Consider the following 19,026-nt stretch of genomic DNA (forward strand, 5'->3'; position numbering starts at 1 on the left):
CCATGCTCTACCAACTGAGCCACAGGGAAGACCAAGGATGACCATAGGATGAGACATTCCTACCAATTTACTAGAGAACCCGTTTGGATTTAAATAAACTTTTGTATGACTGATGCCTTTAGTGAGAGGTCTAATGCTTTAATATTTAATCATTTCTGCCCTCCGAATTCATATTCGTTATATAAATAGTCCCTTTTAATTTTGTCTGGCTTGCCATTCCAAATAAAATGTAATATTTTTTTGTTAATATAATTTAAAAACATGTCACTAGGTGTAGGCAAAACCATAAGCAAATAGGCAAACTGTGATATGATTAAAGAGTTAATCAGGATGATTTTTCCACATATAGACAGGTATTTTCCTTTCCATGGTAGCAAGATCTTATCTATTTTTGCTAACTTTCTATAAAAATGTATTGGAGTGAGATCGTTTCTTTCTTTTGGGATTTGTATGTCCACATCTACGTCAGACCATTTAATTGGTAAACTACACATTAATGTAAAATTTGCATTTTTTGGTTTTAATCCAGAGAGGATAGCAAAAGTATCTAGATCCTCTATTAGGCCGTGGAGAGATTCTAATTGTGGTTTTAGAAGAAAACGTGAATCATCAGCGTACAATGACACCTTAGTTTTTAACAGCTAACATTTTGATGGCAATAATAAATAGATATGCTGATAGTGGACAACCTTGTTTTACTCCTCTAGATAGTTTTACACTTTCTGAGATGTAGCCAGTATTTACTATTTTACACCTAGGGTTACTATACATAACTTTAACCCATTTTATAAGAGATTCCCCAAAATGGAAATATTCTAGGCATTTATATATAAACTCCAGTGGTACTTTATCAAAAGCCTTTTCAAAATCAGCAATGAAACCAGGCCTGGTGTCCCCGATATTTCATAGTGTTCTATTCTTTCCAGTACTTGTCTTATATTATCTCCAATGTATTGTCCATGTAAAAAAACCTGTCTGATTAGGATGAATAATATCTGACAATACTTTTTAAATTCTAAGCAGCAAGCATTTTGCTCGGAATTTTGCATCACAACACTGAAGTGTAAGAGGTCTCCAATTTTTTTTAATGGACTGGATCTTTATATATATACTACTTGGGTCCTGTTTCAGTAATAATGAAATCATACTTTCTTGTTGAGTGTCTGATAATCTACCATTTATATAGGAGTGGTTAAAACATGCTAATAATGGTCCTCTGAGTATATCAAAAAAAGTTTGGTATACTTCCACTGGTATGCCATCCAGCCCTGGAGTTTTCCCAGCCTTAAAGGCCCCAATTGCATCAAGAAGTTCCTCCTTTGTAATTTGGCCTTCACATGAGTCTTTTTGTACAGATGTTAATTTTACATTACTATTAGGAGAAAAATCCATACAATTAGTTTCAGTTAGTGGAGATGGAGGAGACTGAAATGAAAACATTCTTAAAGTACTTTACTTCCTCTTTCAAAATATAATTTGGTGAATCATGCGTGACTCCATCATTTGTAACAAGTTTCAATATTTTTTTTTGGTAGCATTTCTATATTGAAGATTGGAAAAGAATTTGGTGCATTTTCCCCCATATTCCATCCAGTTCGCTTTATTTTTATAATATATAACACTGGATCTTTCTTGAATAAGTTCCTCCATTTCTTTTAGTTTTTCCTCTAACTTATTCTGTGCCTATATGGTACAGTTTTATTGCTATCTAACTGCACTGTTAGTCCTTCAATTTCCTTTGTTAATATGGACTCTTTTGATCTAAATTGCTTTTGTTTTATAGATTGTTTTTGTTTTATAGAGTACTGAATTGTGTCCCATACATTGTGTCCCATAAAATAAGGGGATCTGCTGTACCTATGTTGTGTCTGAAAAAGTCAGTTATAAATTCTTCTGTCCTTGTTCTAAACAATTTATCATCTAGTAGGCTTTGATTAAATTTCCAATATCCTCGCCCACGTGAAATTCTGTAAGAGAAGTATATATGCCAATTATGTGATGATCTGACTGCATTCTGTCCCGTCAACACTTTTTTTTAAACTTTTGGTGCCAGAGAGAATGGCATAAGAAAGTAGTCAAGACGACTAGCTTTATTAATTAAGCTGTCCATAATTCTATCCTCCTGATTCCTGCTTACAAGCAAAAATTTAAGCAGGAAGCACCAGTGACTCGGTCAAAAACTAGTGGTCAGATGAAGCAGAAGCAAAGCTACAGGACTGTTTTGCTAGCACAGACTGGAATATGTTCTGGGATTCTTCCGATGGCATTGAGGAGTACACCACATCAGTCACTGGCTCCATCAATAAGTGCATCGATGACGTTGTCCCCACAGTGACTGTATGTACATACCCCCAACCAGAAGCCATGGATTACAGGCAACATCCGCGCTGAGCTAAAGGGTAGAGCTGCCGCTTTGAAGGAGCGGGACTCTAACCCGGAAGCGTATAAAAATCCTGCTATGCCCTCCGATGAACCATCAAACAGGCAAAGTTTCAATACAGGACAAAACGAATCGTACTACACCGGCTACGACGCTCATCGGATGTGGCAGGGCTTGCAAACTATTACAGACTACAAAGGGAAGCACAGCCGAGAGCTTCCCAGTGACACGAGCCTACCAGACAAGCTAAATTACTTCTATGCTCGCTTCGAGGCAAGTAACATTGAAACATGCATGAGAGAATCAGCTTTTCCGGACGATTGTGTGATCACGCTCTCCGCAGCCTATGTGAGTAAGACCTCTAAACAGGTCAACATTCACAAGGCCGTAGGGCCAGACAGATTACCAGGACGTGTACTCCAAGCATGCACTGACCAACTGGCCAAGTGTCTTCACTGACATTTTCAACCTCTCCCTGACCCAGTCTGTAATACCAACATGTTTCAAGCAGACCACCATAGTCCTTGTGCCCAAGAACACTAACGTAACCTGCCTAACTGACTACCAACCCATAGCACTCAAGTCTGTAGCCATGAACTTCTTTGAAAGGCTGGTCATGGCTCACATCAACACCATTATCTCAGATACCCTAGACCCACTCCAATTTGCATACCGCCCCAACAGATCCACAGATGATGCAATCTCTTGCACTCCACACTGCCCTTTCACACTTGGACAAAAGGAACACCTATGTGAGAATGCTATTCATAGACTACAGCTCAATATTCAACACCATAGTGCCTTCGAAACTCATCAATAAGCTAAGGACCCTGGGACTAAACACCTTTCTCTGCAACTGGATCCTGGACTTCCTGACGGGCCGCCCCCAGGTGGTAAGGGTAGGTAACAACACATTCGCCACGCTTATCCTCAACACGGGGGATCCTCAACACGGGGGCTGCTCAGGGGTGCGTGCTCAGTCCCCTCCAGTACTCCCTGTTCACTCATGACTGCACGGCCAGGCACGACTCCAACACCATCATTAAGTTTGCTGATGACGCGACAGTGGTAGGCCTGATCACTGACAACGACGAGACAGCCTATAGGGAGGAGGTCAGAGAACTGTCAATGTGGTGCAAGGACAACAACCTCTCCCTCAAGACAAAGGAGATGATTGTGGACTACAGGAAAAGGAGAACCGAGCACGCCCCATTCTCATCGACGGGGCTGTAGTGGAGTAGGTTCCTTGGTGTCCACATCACCAACAACCTAACATGGTCCAAGCACACCAAGACAGTCGTGAAGAGGGCACAACAAAACCTATTCCCCCTCAGGAGACTGAAAAGATTTGGCATGGGTCCTCAGATCCTCAAAATGTTCTACAGCTGCACCATTGTGACCATCCTGACCGGTTGCATCACCGCCTGGTATGGCAACTGCTCGGCCTCTGACCACAAGGCACTACAGAGGGTAGTGTGTACGGCCCAGTACATCACTGGGGCCAAGCTTCTTGCCATCCAGGACCTCTATACCAGGCCGTGTCAGAGGAAGGCCCAAAAAATTGTCAAAGACTCCAGCCACCCTAGTCATAGACTGTTCTCTCTGCTACCGCACGGCAAGTGGTACCGGAGCGCCAAGTCTAGGTCCAAGAGGCTTCCAAACAACTTCTACCCCAAGCCATAAGACTCCTAAACATCTAATCAAATGGCTACCCAGACTATTTGCATTGCCCCCACCCTCCCTCTTTTACGTTGCTGCTACTCTCTATTATTATCAATGCATAGTCACTTTAATAACTCTAACTCTACCTACATGTACATATTACCTCAATTACCTCAACTAACCAGTGCCCCCGCACATTGACTCTGTACCGGTACCCCCTGTATATAGCCTCACTTTTGTAATTTTTTTTAGGTATTTTTCTTAACTGCATTGTTGGTTAATGGCTTGTAAGTAAGCATTTAACTGTAAGGTCTACACCTGTTGTGTTCGGCGCATGTGACAAATAAAGTTTGATTTGATAACAGCATTCCGGGCTTTCCCCGAAAGAATTGGAGCTTTTCAAGAATAAGCTCCAGGGACAACCTGTCCACTTCCCCAATATTCTGGTGCAAACGCAGGGAGACAAAGATGTTCCCAACTATGTTGATTTCATCCAGAAGCTGATGGATAACTTCACTGTTGGAAGAGAGCTGCTGCTGCTCATCCAGAACTCCTTCTTGATCACAAATGTGACAAAGTTGTCAGAAGAAGCAAAACAGATCTTCAGATGGGTAGAAGTTGCATCACTGTAAACGGAGTTGATTGAGCTGCAAGAAAATATGTCTTTGAAGGAGCATTCTGGTGACTGTGACCCTGTTACTTTCTGGGGAAAGATGGTGCCTGTGGCTGATGTCCCGGCTCTCAAGAAACTGGCACTATACAGCCTGACCATGTTTGGCTCCACATACAGCTGTGAATCAGCCTTCTCCACAATGAACTTACTTAAACACCAGGCTCACTAATGAACACTGGCACCAGTATCTCTAAGAGTTGCTCTCACACCATTTTGATTAATATTTCATGGCCCACAGTGATGACCTGTGCATTCAGATAATTTTTGTTCTCCATAAAAACTAAATTAATATATGTTTGGTTACTTTAAGGCCTGTGTACAATGTTTCACATTGCACTTTTTGCATAGACAATTATGCAACCACTTTTGTTCTTCAGCAATGTTGGACATTCAAAAGAAGTTGAAATTCAAATTCTTATTCTCATTTAATGTACATTTGATATAACATGTTTCCAAAGTCGTAGATGAATACATGTGTTAATACGCTGTACCACAGCGACGATAAAGGACGATATCCATCCTTTTCCACCAAGGAAATTTGTGTCACTGGTCCTTCTCAAAAAGTAGTTGAGTTCCCCTGTTGTAGAGCATGAACCTGCAGGAGCGGGTCACTACTTCGATGTTTGCAGAGAATGACAGGGTGTTGTCCAGGGTCACCGTGATGGAGAAGTCTTTGAGTGGACAGGCCTTCCCCGGGATGAAGAGAAGTTCCATCTTGTCGAGGTTGAGCTTGAGGTGGTGGGCCGACATCCAAGTTGAGATATTTGCCAGGCATGCAGAGATGCGTGTCGCCACCTGGTGTCAGAAGGGCGGGGGAAGGAGAAAAGTAGTTGAGTGTCATCCTTATAGCAATAGGAGAGACCATGTGAGGATATGATGGAGCAGAGAGACTTGGTGTATAGAGAGAAGATGAGAGGGCCTAGAACCAAGCCCCTGGGGGACACCAGTAGTGAGAGTACGTGGTGCAGACAAAGTTCCTCTCCCCGTCACCTGGTAGGAGCGGCCTGCCAGGCAGGATGCAATCCAAGAGCGTGCAGAGCCGGAGACGCCCAGCCCTGAGAGGCTGGAGAGGAGGATCTGATGGTTCTTGGTGGCGAAGGCAGCGGATAGACCGATGAGGACAGAGGAGGGAGAGTCAGCTTTGGCAGTGCCGGAGAGCCTCCATGACACAGAGAAGAGCAGTCTCGGTTGAGTGACCTGTCTTGAAGCCTGACTGGTTAGGATCAAGAAGATTTTTCTGAGAGAGATAACGAGAGAGTTGATCAGAGAGTTGATCGGCAGTTCCACAGGCTGCCAGATACCGGAATTTCACATGGGTTGAGCGCGCAGGGTACACTAAATTAAAAGGGTTGCAGCCAAGCCAAGGGGTGGGGAGCATCTGTAAAGCCTACAGGGAGAGGTGTGAACAGGTACAAAAAACAGACACATTGGGCCTCCAGAGTGGTGTAGCGGTCTAAGGCACTGCATCGCAGTGCTTGAGGTGTCACTACAAACCTGGGTTCGATCACAGGCTGTGTCACAACTGGCCGTGACCGGGAGTCCCATAGGGAGGCGCACAATTGGCCAAGCGTCGTCCAGGTTAGGGGAGGGTTTGGTCGGGGGGGCTTTACTTTGCTCATTGCGCTCTAGCGACTCCTTGTGGCGGGCTGGGCGTCTGCAGGCTGACTTCGGTAGTCAGTTGAACAGTTGACACATTGGTGCAGCTGGCTTCCGGATTAATCAGGTGGGTGTTAAGAAGCGCAGTTTGGCGGGTCATGTTTCAGAGGACGCATGACTCAACCTTCGCATCTCCCCGGCCCGTTGAGGAGTGGCAGCGATGAGACAAGATCGTAATTGGAGATCAGGAATTTGAGAAGAAAATGGGTGTAATATTTATATATATATTTATATTTATATTAAAAACACATAGTTGACAAAGCTACAAAAGAGCAAAGTGAGAATCTGTAAATAACTAGGTTAGATGAGAGAGTGGTGTGGAGCGTTCCTCGAATAACTTGGCAGAACCATCTTTGTTTCGGTGACGGTCTTAGTTTTGCCACAAAACCACCACTGACACGACCGCTGCTGCTTACAGCTGCTGCTGAGAAACCAGGTGAGACTGAAGTACTAACACTAATTGATAATTGCCTCGCAGAGGTGGAGAGCACACCTCCCTGTACTAATTGCTGATTGCCTTGGAGAGGTGAAACCACTTCCTCTCCAATACAGGCACTGATTACCAAAACTAGTCACAAATTTCCCTGCCCCTTGATCCTGGATGATGTGTCAGCAACTATCTGCAAATAATGAGCAGTCAGCAGCTCACACCAAGTAGGCTGCTGGGAAGACAGGAAGCACCTAAAGTAGATGGCCCTCGTTCACAAAAAGACAGTACTATACCACAACAGATAAAGACAACAAAAAATGATACTTATGACTCCTGGAGATATCAGGAGTCCTCCAGCTATAGAATGAAGTCCCAAGCCGTTGCAGCTTTCAGGAGTCGCCTGTGTTACAATAAGTTGTCTTTCAATTCAGTTCATACAATAAGTTATATAACATAACGTTTTCCCCACATGTAGCTTTCTATTGCCCTATTTCGGCTGCTCTCCGCTATAGCCATGGAACACCTTGCTACACGCATTCGGGCATGTGCCGATATAGCTTCTGTTCAAATAAAAGACACGCAACACAAAATGTCCCTATATGCAGACGATGTTCTTTTGTTTTTATCCAAGCCTAAAACTTATATCCCCCCCTTACTTAACTTGATGAATACATTCAGCTCATTCTCTGGCTACAAGATAAATTGGCAAAAAAAGCGAATTGATGCCGATATCACGGCCTGTGGATATGCAATTTCTGCAATCTACCCCATTTAGAACAGTGATAGACAAGTTCACAAGCCTTGGCATTGTAGTGACAAGAGATCTTGATCAGCTATTGAAAACGAATTGGGACATGAACATTTATCAGCTTAAACAAAATATAGATTTTTGGAAAACTCTGCCTATCTCCTTGGTTGGTCGTATAAACGCTATTAAAATGGTTGTACTACACAGGTTTCTTTATCTCTAGGTATTTTCTTCACATACCCACTGTATACATTGACAGCCCGATTAGCCTGAATCATGCTTTCCACCCTGCGTTGGATGATATGATGTTTTCACAGTGGAGGGAGAAGGGGCTTACAGCAATTGGTCATTTATACATGGATGGTCAGTTAGCTTAATTTCAACAATTACAGGGAAAGTTCAACATGCCAACAACACATTTTTTCAGATACGTCCAAATCAGGAATTTCTTAAGGACACATATCCACAGTATGGCATTAAGCCAAATAATCCTACATTAGACAGCCTGATCCTTGTCAAACTCCATTCAAAAGGGCCGGTCTCTAGACTGTAGGATGTGCTACAGGCCCACATAGAGGTATCCACAGACACTATTAAAAACATGGAGGTATCCACAGACACTATTAAAAGGGCTTGGGAACAAGAATTTAGGGAATGTAATTCAGGATTTAGGGAATGTAATACATATGGAAAAGATACGATACAATACCTCCAATAGAAGTCCATTGTTTTACTAAATATGGCAGCCGATACTGGATAAATGGTCTAGTCCCGCTTCATAACTGGGTTGACGATCTGCTGCTACTCTGTGCTGTACTCGATTCAATATTTATTTTTGGCTTAACTACACTGCTTGTAATGACTATATGCTGTCTTCTTATACATGTACAACCTAATAGGGTTTTGTTTTATTTTGTGTATGTGTGAGTTAAGTTTTGTTTGGTCCTCTAAATTGGCCATCCCATTCAACAGTACAATGAATGTCAATGTTGGTATTGCTGTCTTTTTTTATGTTTTTTTGGGGGGGGGGAAATAAGAAACATATAAAAAATAAGTAATATAACCTATTATAACGTTTTCCCCACATTTCCATTATCACTATTAGTCTTGGGTGGCCAGTAGCCTTGTGGTTAGAATGGTGGGCCAATAACCAAAAGGTTGCTGGATCAAATCCCAGAGCTGACAAGGTTAAAATCTGTCATTCTGAACAAGCCAATTGACCCACTGTTCCCCAGGATGCCGTCACTGTAAATAAGAATTTGTTCTTAACCGACTTTCCTGATTAAATGAAATAAAAATAGTCAGTACCTTGTAGTTAACTCTCCATCCACATAGAGGCGCTGTGGTATTGTCTTGCCACCCGCTGATACAGGCGGAAGTGAGCTTGCGAGTGGACTTTTCTTTCTAGTGAACATCGTTCTTTCCTGGTGGAAGAAGCTAGCAGCTGAATAGCTAACTAGCTACCAGTCAACTTAAAATGTCTCAACAACAGTCGTTTCATGTGTTTCTAAATGAGCGCTTAACTTCGGCTGCTGTGGAGATTTTCGGGGAAGTTGAGAAAACGGTAGTGAAATACCAGGAGGAGAATGATCGGCTACGGAGACTGCTGGAGATCACATCAGAGGTTCAACTATGTAGAACAGGTACGTATGTACAGTGCATTCGGAAAGTATTCAGACCCCTTCACTATTTCCACATGAGGTTAAAAATCTGTCCATGTGCACTTGAGCAAAGCACTTATCCCTGATGTGTCCTGTAATTGCTGCAGATAAGAGCGTCTGCTAAATTACACACATTTCAAGTGTAACGTATTGTACTTTTGGAGTAATAACAAAAAAAACGTAAATAAGAATATAATATGTTTCTGAACAGTTATACATTCATGTGACAGCTACTATGATTATGGATAATCACAAATAAATGATGAATAATGAAGATCATATCCGTCAAAATCAGGAGTGAAGATCATATACCTCCCTCCTTACCAATAACAGGGGAGGTCAGCATTTTGGGGGGTGATGATCTTTGTTCCTTTTAACTTTCTCACTTGTCGTCATTGAAGATTCATTCATTATTATCCAGAAACAGATTCTATTGTATTTACAATAAAAGGGACTCCAAACTTACACCATACATTATTCACCATTCACTTCCTATTGGGCAAAACCCACAACACAACCAAAACAAACTGCAAATGCATTCAACAAGTATGTGGTTTCACAAGCTTAATGTGTGTAAGGAATATGGGATCAAATACTACACTTCTGACTACTGTAATACACTAAGTTAATTTATCCAAACGCTTATGACTTCTTCACGTTGGGGGACTAGATACATAAAGTGCTTTGATTTCTAAATGGTAAAACAGATATAATGAAAATTCCCTCAAATAAAAGGTGACATTCTGTACTGTCACCTCATATAAACATTTGATCTCAAATCCCAAATTCTGGAATATAGAGCCACATTTGTAAATGTTAGTTTCACTGTCTAAATAAATACATAGCAGAGGTTTACACTCCCCTATTCCTCTCCTTCCGTCCAGACTCCCTGCAGCTCTCTGTCTCTGAAGAGGAGGTTCCCCCTGAGCAGCAGGAGTGGAGCCCCAGTCTGGGGCAGAAGGACCCAGAGACCAGAAAGATGAACGAGGATCAAGAGGAAGTCAGGACCAGTCAGCAGGAAGAGCAGTTTCAAGGGCTCGTTGATACCAGAGACTCCATATGCACTCCTTCCTGTGTGAGAAGTGAATGTGATCAGATGGACCCACATCAAGAAGCCATACTAGCTGAACACCCAAGTCTCAGTCCACTGAAAACGTCTAAACTACAGTTGTTTCGTGTGTTGTTAAATGAATGTTTAACAGCATCTGCTGCTGTGGAGATTCTTGGTGCGGTTGAGGAAACTGTAGCAGAGTACCAGGAAGAGAATGATCTGCTACGGAGACTGCTGCGGAGGACACCAGAGATAAAACTATGTAGAATAGGTTTGTACGTAGATCTAATACCTAGCTAGCTGCGGTTCTACTTAGTTAATAAACTGTTTCCGGTAACAGGGATCTCCATTGCATCCATTTTTAAAGAACAGTTTATAATATAGCTAATATTCACCGAGCATAATTAAAAAGTTATCTGTCAGGAAAAGATGATTGAAATAGCTTATATAGCACAGCCTTTCTGACTCCAATGCATTTCATTAGAGACTGTGAGTATGTTTACGTTCACACTAGTAATTCAATATTATATTGATGATGGCAGTAGGCAGAGTACGGCTTCAGTCATCTTAAACGCCGTGAGGTCATAATAGAAGTAAGCAGTAGAGGTCGACCGATTATGATTTTTCAACGCCGATACCGATTATTGGAGGACCCCCAAAAAAAGCCGATACCGATTAATCGGCCGATTTTTATATCTATATTTGTTAATAATGACAATTACAACAATACTAAATGAACACTTTTATTTTAACTTAATATAATACATCAATAAAATACATTTAGTCTCAAATAAATAATGAAACATGTTCAATTTGGTTTAAATAATGCAAAAACAATGTGTTGGAGAAGAAAGTAAAAGTGCAATATGTGCCATGTAAAAAAGTTAACGTTTAAGTTCCTTGCTCAGAACATGAGAACAAATGAAAGCTGGTGGTTCCTTTTAACATGAGTCTTCAATATTCCCAGGTAAGAAGTTTTAGGTTGTAGTTATTATTTGACTATATACCTTTGACTATTGGATGTTCTAATAGGTACTTTAGTATTGCCAGCCTAATCTCGGGAGTTGATAGGCTTGAAGTCATAAGCGGTCATCAGCTATCCATTAGCTCGAAAAGCTATCGCCAGTTTTGTACAGCGCGACTCAGACCAGAGCATATCGGACCTATTCTCTCTCCATATCCCTGGATTTCTACCGCAGGCTCTGGACATTTACACCTGGATCTTGCAGCTAGTTAGCTGCTATCCGAGTGACTATTGGCTAAAGTCGGTCCCGGAGCTAACACCAATTATTCCGGAGGTAGCCAGCTGAAGAGTTCGATCAGCCACTCCTGGGCTACAATCACCTCTCCGGACCCGTTTTACTGCCGATGTGGAGCCCCATCGGGCCCTCACGACTGGACTACCGACGTTATCTGCCCGAGGGAGTTATCCAACTGGCCCCTCCGTCGCGACGTAACCCCAACGCCCATCTGCGGCCCGCTAATTGTTAGCTGTCTTATCGGCTGCTATCTGAATAGGTCTATCGGAGAATTTTCTTGGGCCACTATAACTATAACTATTTTGCCAATTGGACTGGTCCCCCCTACCACACGGAACCCCACTAATCTACAGACGGAAACGCATGAGGTGGCTAAAAACAGACCTCCCTCCATCTTCCACCAGCTTGCTACTTATGGCCCGGCTAGCTGTCTGACTCTCACTGGACCCTTTGATCACTCGGCTAAGCATGCCTCTCCTTAATGTCAATATGCCTTGTCCATTGCTGTTCTGGTTAGTGTTTATTGCCTTATTTCACTGTAGAGCCTCTAGCCCTGCTCATTATACCTTCTCCAACCTTTCAGTTCCTCCACCCACACGTGCTATGACATCTTCTGGTTTCAATGATGTTTCTAGACAATATCTCTCTCATCATCACTCAATGCCTAGGTTTACCTCCACTGTATTCACATCCTACCATACCTTTGTCTGAACATTATACCTTGAAGCTATTTTATCGCCCCCAGAAACCTGCTCCTTTTACTCTCTATTCCGGACGTCACAGACGACCAATCCTCATAGCTTTTAACCGTACCCTTATCCTCCTCCTCCTCTGTTCCTCTGGTGATGAAGAGGTGAATCCAGGCCCTGCAGTACCTAGCTCCACTCCTATTCCCCAGGCGCTCTCTTTTGATGACTTCTGTAACCGTAATAGCCTTGGTTTCATGCATGTTAACATTAGAAGCCTCCTCCCTAAGTTTGTTTTATTAATTGCTTTAGCACACTCTGCCCACCCGGATGTCCTAGCCATGTCTGAATCCTGGCTTAGGAAGTCCACCAAAAACTCTGAAATCTTCATCCCTAACTACAACATTTTCAGACAAGATAGAACGGCTAAAGGGGGCGGTGTGGCAATCTACTGCAGAGATAGCCTGCAGAGTTCTGTCCTACTATCCAGGTCTGTACCCAAACAATTTGAACTTCTACTTTTAAAAATCCATCTCTCTAAAAACAAGTCTCTCACCGTTGCCGCCTGCTATAGACCACCCTCAGCCCCCAGCTGTGCTCTGGACAACATATGTGAACTGATTGCCCCCCATCTATCTTCAGAGCTCGTGCTGCTAGGTGACCTAAACTGGGACATGCTTAACACCCCAGCCATCCTACAATCCAAGCTTGATGCCCTCAATCTCACACAAATTATTAATGAACCCACCAGGTACCACCCCAAAGCCGTGGTACCCTCATAGATATATAAACACTGGTACCCTCATAGATATCATCCTAACCAACTTGCCCTCTAAATACACCGCTGCTGTTTTCAACCAAGATCTCAGCGATCATTGCCTGCATCCGTAATGGGTCAGCGGTCAAACGACCTCCACTCATCACTGTCAAACGCTCCCTGAAACATTTCAGCGAGCAAGCCTTTCTAATCGACCTGGCCCGGGTATCCTGGAAGGATATTGACCTCATCCCGTCAGTAGAGGATGCCTGGTTATTTTTTTTAAATGCCTTCCTCTCCATCTTAAATAAGCATGCCCCATTCAAGAAATTTAGAACCAGGAACAGATATAGCCCTTGGTTCTCTCCAGACCTGACTGCCCTTAACCAACACAAAAACATCCTGTGGCGTTCTGCATTAGCATCGAACAGCCCCCGTGATATGCAACTTTTCAGGGAAGTTAGGAACAAATATACACAGGCAGTTAGAAAAGCCAAGGCTAGCTTTTTCAAGCAGAAATTTGCTTCCTTCAACACAAACTCAAAAAAGTTCTGGGACACTGTAAAGTCCATGGAGAATAAGAACACCTCCTCCCAGCTGCCCACTGCACTGAGGATAGGAAACTCTATCACCACCGATAAACCCACTATAATTGAGAATTTCAATAAGCATTTTTCTACGGCTGGCCATGCTTTCCACCTGGCTACCCCTACCGCAGTCAACAGCACTGCACCCCCCACAGCTACTCGCCCAAGCCTTCCCCATTTCTCCTTCTCCCAAATCCATTCAGCTGATGTTCTGAAAGAGCTGCAAAATCTGGACCCCTACAAATCAGCCGGGCTAGACAATCTGGACCCTTTCTTTTTAAAATGATCTGCCGAAATTGTTGCAACCCCTATTACTAGCCTGTTCAACCTCTCTTTCGTGTCGTCTGAGATTCCCAAAGATTGGAAAGCAGCTGCTGTCATCCCCCTCTTCAAAGGAGGGGACACTCTTGACCAAAACTGCTACAGACCTATATCTATCCTACCCTGCCTTTCTAAGGTCTTCGAAAGCCAAGTCAACAAACAGATTACCGACCATTTTGAATCCCACCGCACCTTCTCCGCTATGCAATCTGGTTTCAGAGCTGGTCATGGGTGCACCTCAGCCACGCTCAAGGTCCTAAACGATATCGTAACCGCCATCGATAAGAAACAATACTGTGCTGCCGTATTCATTGACCTGGCCAAAGCTTTCGACTCTGTCAATCACCACATCCTCATCGGCAGACTCAATAGCCTTGGTTTCTCAAATGATTGCCTCGCCTGGTTCACCAACTACTTCTCTGATAGAGTTCAGTGTGTCAAATCGGAGGGCCTGTTGCCCGGACCTCTGGCAGTCTCTATGGGGGTGCCACAGGGTTAAATTCTTGGGCCAACTCTTTTCTCTGTATACATCAATGATGTCGCTCTTGCTGTTGGTGAGTCTCTAATCCACCTCTACGCAGACGACACCATTCTGTATACTTCTGGGCCTTCTTCGGACACTGTGTTAACTTCTTTGGGATAGGTGGCAGATAGGTGGCATTTTCACGGCCGGATAAAAAACGTACCCGATTTAATCTGGTTACTACTCCTGCCCAGAAACTAGAATATGCATATTATTAGTAGATTTGGATAGAAAACAAGCTAGATAAACTAGTAATATCATCAACCATGTGTAGTTAACTAGTGATTATGTTAAGATTGATTGTTTTTTATAAGATACGTTTAATGCTAGCTAGCACCTTACCTTGGCTCCTTGCTGCACTCGCATAACAGGTAGTCAGCCTGCCACGCAGTCTCCTCGTGAAAACTTGAAATCGGCCCTAATTAATCGGCCATTCCGATTAATCAGTCGACCTCTAGTAAGCATACGGTGATCAAAACATCTAGTTTTCTGAGCAATCTTTCAAATTATTAGGACGTGTACAAGCTTTATTAAAATATCAAGTTTGGGAGCAGTAAAACTATTAATGATCTGTATTGCACTTTATTTTAGCTACTGTTATTATTTTGGATCAATGCCAATAAAGACATTTTCAATAAAAAAATCATTGAGATCTATAATTCACATTTGTGATTAAAGTGTTGTATTTAATTCTGTAATATATAAATAACATCTGTTCCTCCTCTCCTTCCCTCCAGACTCTCTGAAGTTCTCTGTCTCTGAAGAGGAAGTTCCCCCTGAACAGCAGCACTGTGAGCGGGAGTGGAGCCCCAGTCTGGGACAGAAGGACCCAGAGACCATACAGATTAATGAGGAACAGGAGGAAGTCAGGACCAGTCAGCAGGAAGAGCAGCTTCAAGGGCTCTTTGATACCAAAGACTCCATATTCACTCCTTCCTGTGTGATAAATGAATGTGATCAGGAGGACCCACTTCAGTCCTTGACTCTTCCCCAAACCCAGACTGTGGAGAACAGAGAGCGTGACTCTAAACTAGTGGATCTGAAACCTTTTGTCAATGTGACCCACCTAAATGTGACCCACCTAAAGGGTCTCTACATTCCCTGTGACCCTCCCGATAATCAAAACAATGCCTCCAGCCACAGCTCAGCTGTAAGCAGCGACACAGTAGGACTTGACAGCAGCCCACCATTGGATCCCAGCCCACCATTGGAGAAACACTGTTCCAAACCCAGCACCACAGCTAGAAGAACTCACCACTGCCGTGACTGTGGAGAAACGTTTGCTCTGAAAGCTGACCTGCAGAGACATGTGACTCTCTTCAGTAAGATACCCATTGAATGTAGTTCCTGCCAAAAACGCTACATCTCCACCTGTAAACTGAAGGCCCATGTCCGACTCTGTCACGGTGGGAAACCCTGCACATGCCCTGTTTGTGGAAAGACCTTCAAACACAAAAGAGATCTGTCCAGGCACATGAGGATTCACACAGGAGAGAGACCATTTATCTGTGGTGACTGTGGGAAAAGCTTCAATCGCAAGGATTTCCTAAACAGGCATAAACTGACTCACACAGGAGAGAAACCATTCACCTGTGGTGACTGTGGGAAAAGCTTCATTCGGAAAGAGCACTTAACCATGCATAAACTGACTCACACAAGAGAGAAACCATTTAGCTGTGGTGACTGTGGGAAAATCTTCATTTGTAAGGAGCTTTTAACTATGCACAAACTGACTCACACTGGAGAGAAATCATTTAGCTGTGGTGACTGTGGGAAGAGCTTTACTCTGAAGGGACACCTAAGGAGACATATCCTGATTCACACAGGAGAGAAATCATTTAGCTGTGGTGACTGTGGGAAAAGCTTCAATCGGAAAGAGTCTTTAACTATGCATAAACTGATTCACACAGGAGAGAAACCATTCACCTGTGTAAACTGTGAGAAGAGCTTTATTCAGAAGAGGAGCCTAAGTAGACATATCCTGATTCACACAGGAGAGAAACCATTTAGCTGTGGTGACTGTGGGAAAAGCTTCAATCGGAAGGAGCCTTTAACTATCCACAAACTGAAGGCCCATGTCCGACTCTGTCATCGTGGGAAACCCTGCACCTGCCCTGTTTGTGGAAAGACCTTCAAATACAAAGGAGTTCTGCCCAGGCACATGAGGATTCACACAGGAGAGAAGCCATTTGTCTGTGGTGACTGTGGGAAAAGCTTTAATAACAAGAAGCACCTAACCAGGCATAAAGTGACTCACACAGGAGAGAAGCCATTTGTCTGTGGTGACTGTGGGAAAAGCTTTAATAACAAGAAGCACCTAACCAGGCATAAAGTGACTCACACAGGAGAGAAGCCATTCATCTGTGGTGACTGTGGGAAAAGCTTCAATCGCAAGGAGACCTTAACTACGCACAAACTGACTCACACAGGAGAGAAACCATTTAGCTGTGGTGACTGTGGGAAAAGCTTCAATCGGAAGGAGCCTTTAACTATCCACAAACTGAAGGCCCATGTCCGACTCTGTCATCGTGGGAAACCCTGCACCTGCCCTGTTTGTGGAAAGACCTTCAAATACAAAGGAGTTCTGCCCAGGCACATGAGGATTCACACAGGAGAGAAGCCATTTGTCTGTGGTGACTGTGGGAAAAGCTTTAATAACAAGAAGCACCTAACCAGGCATAAACTGACTCACACAGGAGAGAAACCATTTAGCTGTGGTGACTGTGGGAAAAGCTTCAATCGGAAGGACTCTTTAACTATGCATAAACTGATTCACACAGGAGAGAAACCATTCACCTGTGGAAACTGTGAGAAGAGCTTTATTCTGAAGGGGGACCTAAGGAGACATATGCTGATTCACACAGGAGAGAAACCATTTAGCTGTGGTGACTGCGGGAAAAGCTTCAGTCGGAAGTTGAGCCTAACTGAACATAAACTGACTCACACAGGAGAGAAACCATTTAGCTGTGGTGACTGCGGGAAAAGCTTCAATCGGAAGAGGTACCTAAACAGTCATAAAGTGACTCACACAAGAGAGAAACCATTTAGCTGTGGTGACAGGAAAAACTTCAATCGAAAGGGGCACCTAACCATTCATAAACTGATCATAAACTGACTCGCACAGGAGAGAAACCATTTAGCTGTGGTGACTGAGGGAAAAGCTTCAATCGGAAACAACATGGCTGCTCAGTCTGATAAAATATTAATTCAGAAGACTAATCTGCTGACACGTGAAAAACATCCACAAAGAAAGTAAATGAGAACACAGAGGGGATTAAGAGAGTATTGAGATACACCTGTGGACCAACTCTAACTAAGACATTGTGAACATTCAATGTCTTAGTCAGATATGGATACAAGATGTCCAGATGTAATGTAGGATTCCCAATAGGTGATTTTATTTGGCCCCCAAGTTTTCTGAGCAAAACAAGATTTCATTCAAAAAAAAAGTTTATTCATTGTTAGACATTTTTTAAATGAATTAAGGGAATCTGTTCTATGAAATAACACATAGAATCATGTAGTAGCCAAAAGTGTTAAATCAAAATATATTTCATATTTTACGTACTCAATTAGATGCAACACATAAAAGTGTTTGCTTACACATACGGACTTATACACACACACACCTGATCTCGCTCTCTTCTCTCCCCCTCTCTATTGTCAAACTGTTTTATAATTGAATGTGTTTATTGTTTGTCTATCTTTTTTATGTATTTGTCTACACATTTATATATGTTTACAACAAGCAAGGAAGATATCAGAATAGGGACATTGGGGAATAATAACATATTGTACGGAATACATTACTGTAGTGAAGCCGTCTCTAGAGTAATGCAAGGTCCCTTTCATGATCAGGTGAAACATCAATTGCTATGGAAATGTTGGGATGTGTTTTTCAATGATGTTAAAGGTAATTATGATGCAACTATGATGGTGATACGATATGGATTACAATTATCATCATGAATATTAAGGCTATACACACTACATGTTACACACACAGACACTCAACCATGCAAATTGGCAGAGTTATTATTTATGTGGACATCACACATTATAGTCTTACTCTTATACAGACATCGTACACACTCATTATATCACATCCAATATCATACACATCAACCTACTCAGATTTGTTACACACATAATTTGTCTCAATTTTCTAACATCTGTGGCATTGGCTCACAGGCGAACAGGCTAGGGAATAAAACAAATACTGCTAGAACCTATTTCTTGAATTCTAAATATCAGACATTTGAAAGCTCTAGTTTTGACCTTCATAATACCTCTGATGGCAGTAACTTTACAAGCACTAATTATGGTCAGTTTAGACTGAGAATAGTATCTAGTTATGGTAAGAGGTGAAATAAGTATAGCCAGTTATAATTGTAACGGTTTAGCAGATTATTAAAAAAAGATCAGTCTTTACATGGCTAACAGAAAAGGAATATAACATATACTGTTTACAGGAAACTCACTCTACATCCTTAGATGAAGTTGTGTGGAAAAAGGAATGGGGTGGTGAAATAATTTTCCGTCATGGACAAAGGAACTCAAAGGGTGTGATGATATTAATTAACAAAAATGTAGATCTGAATGTGCAAATAGTCAGGAATGATCAGGAAGGTG

General features: G+C 42.6%; 1 protein-coding gene across 1 annotated transcript; it reads left to right on the forward strand.

Annotated features, from left to right (window-relative positions):
• The first annotated feature begins 8,850 nt into the window (after positions 1-8,850).
• Positions 8,851-17,646, forward strand: LOC115194668 (zinc finger protein 493-like). The gene is made up of 3 exons (XM_029754542.1): positions 8,851-9,192; positions 10,095-10,532; positions 15,132-17,646. The coding sequence occupies exons 1-3, from the start codon at positions 9,027-9,029 to the stop codon at positions 17,507-17,509; spliced, it is 2,982 nt and encodes a 993-aa protein (XP_029610402.1). The 5' UTR covers positions 8,851-9,026; the 3' UTR covers positions 17,510-17,646.
• Positions 17,647-19,026: the final 1,380 nt, after the last annotated feature.

This window comes from Salmo trutta, chromosome 5 (genome assembly GCF_901001165.1).
Source record: "Salmo trutta chromosome 5, fSalTru1.1, whole genome shotgun sequence".
NCBI classification, from domain to species: domain Eukaryota; kingdom Metazoa; phylum Chordata; class Actinopteri; order Salmoniformes; family Salmonidae; genus Salmo; species Salmo trutta.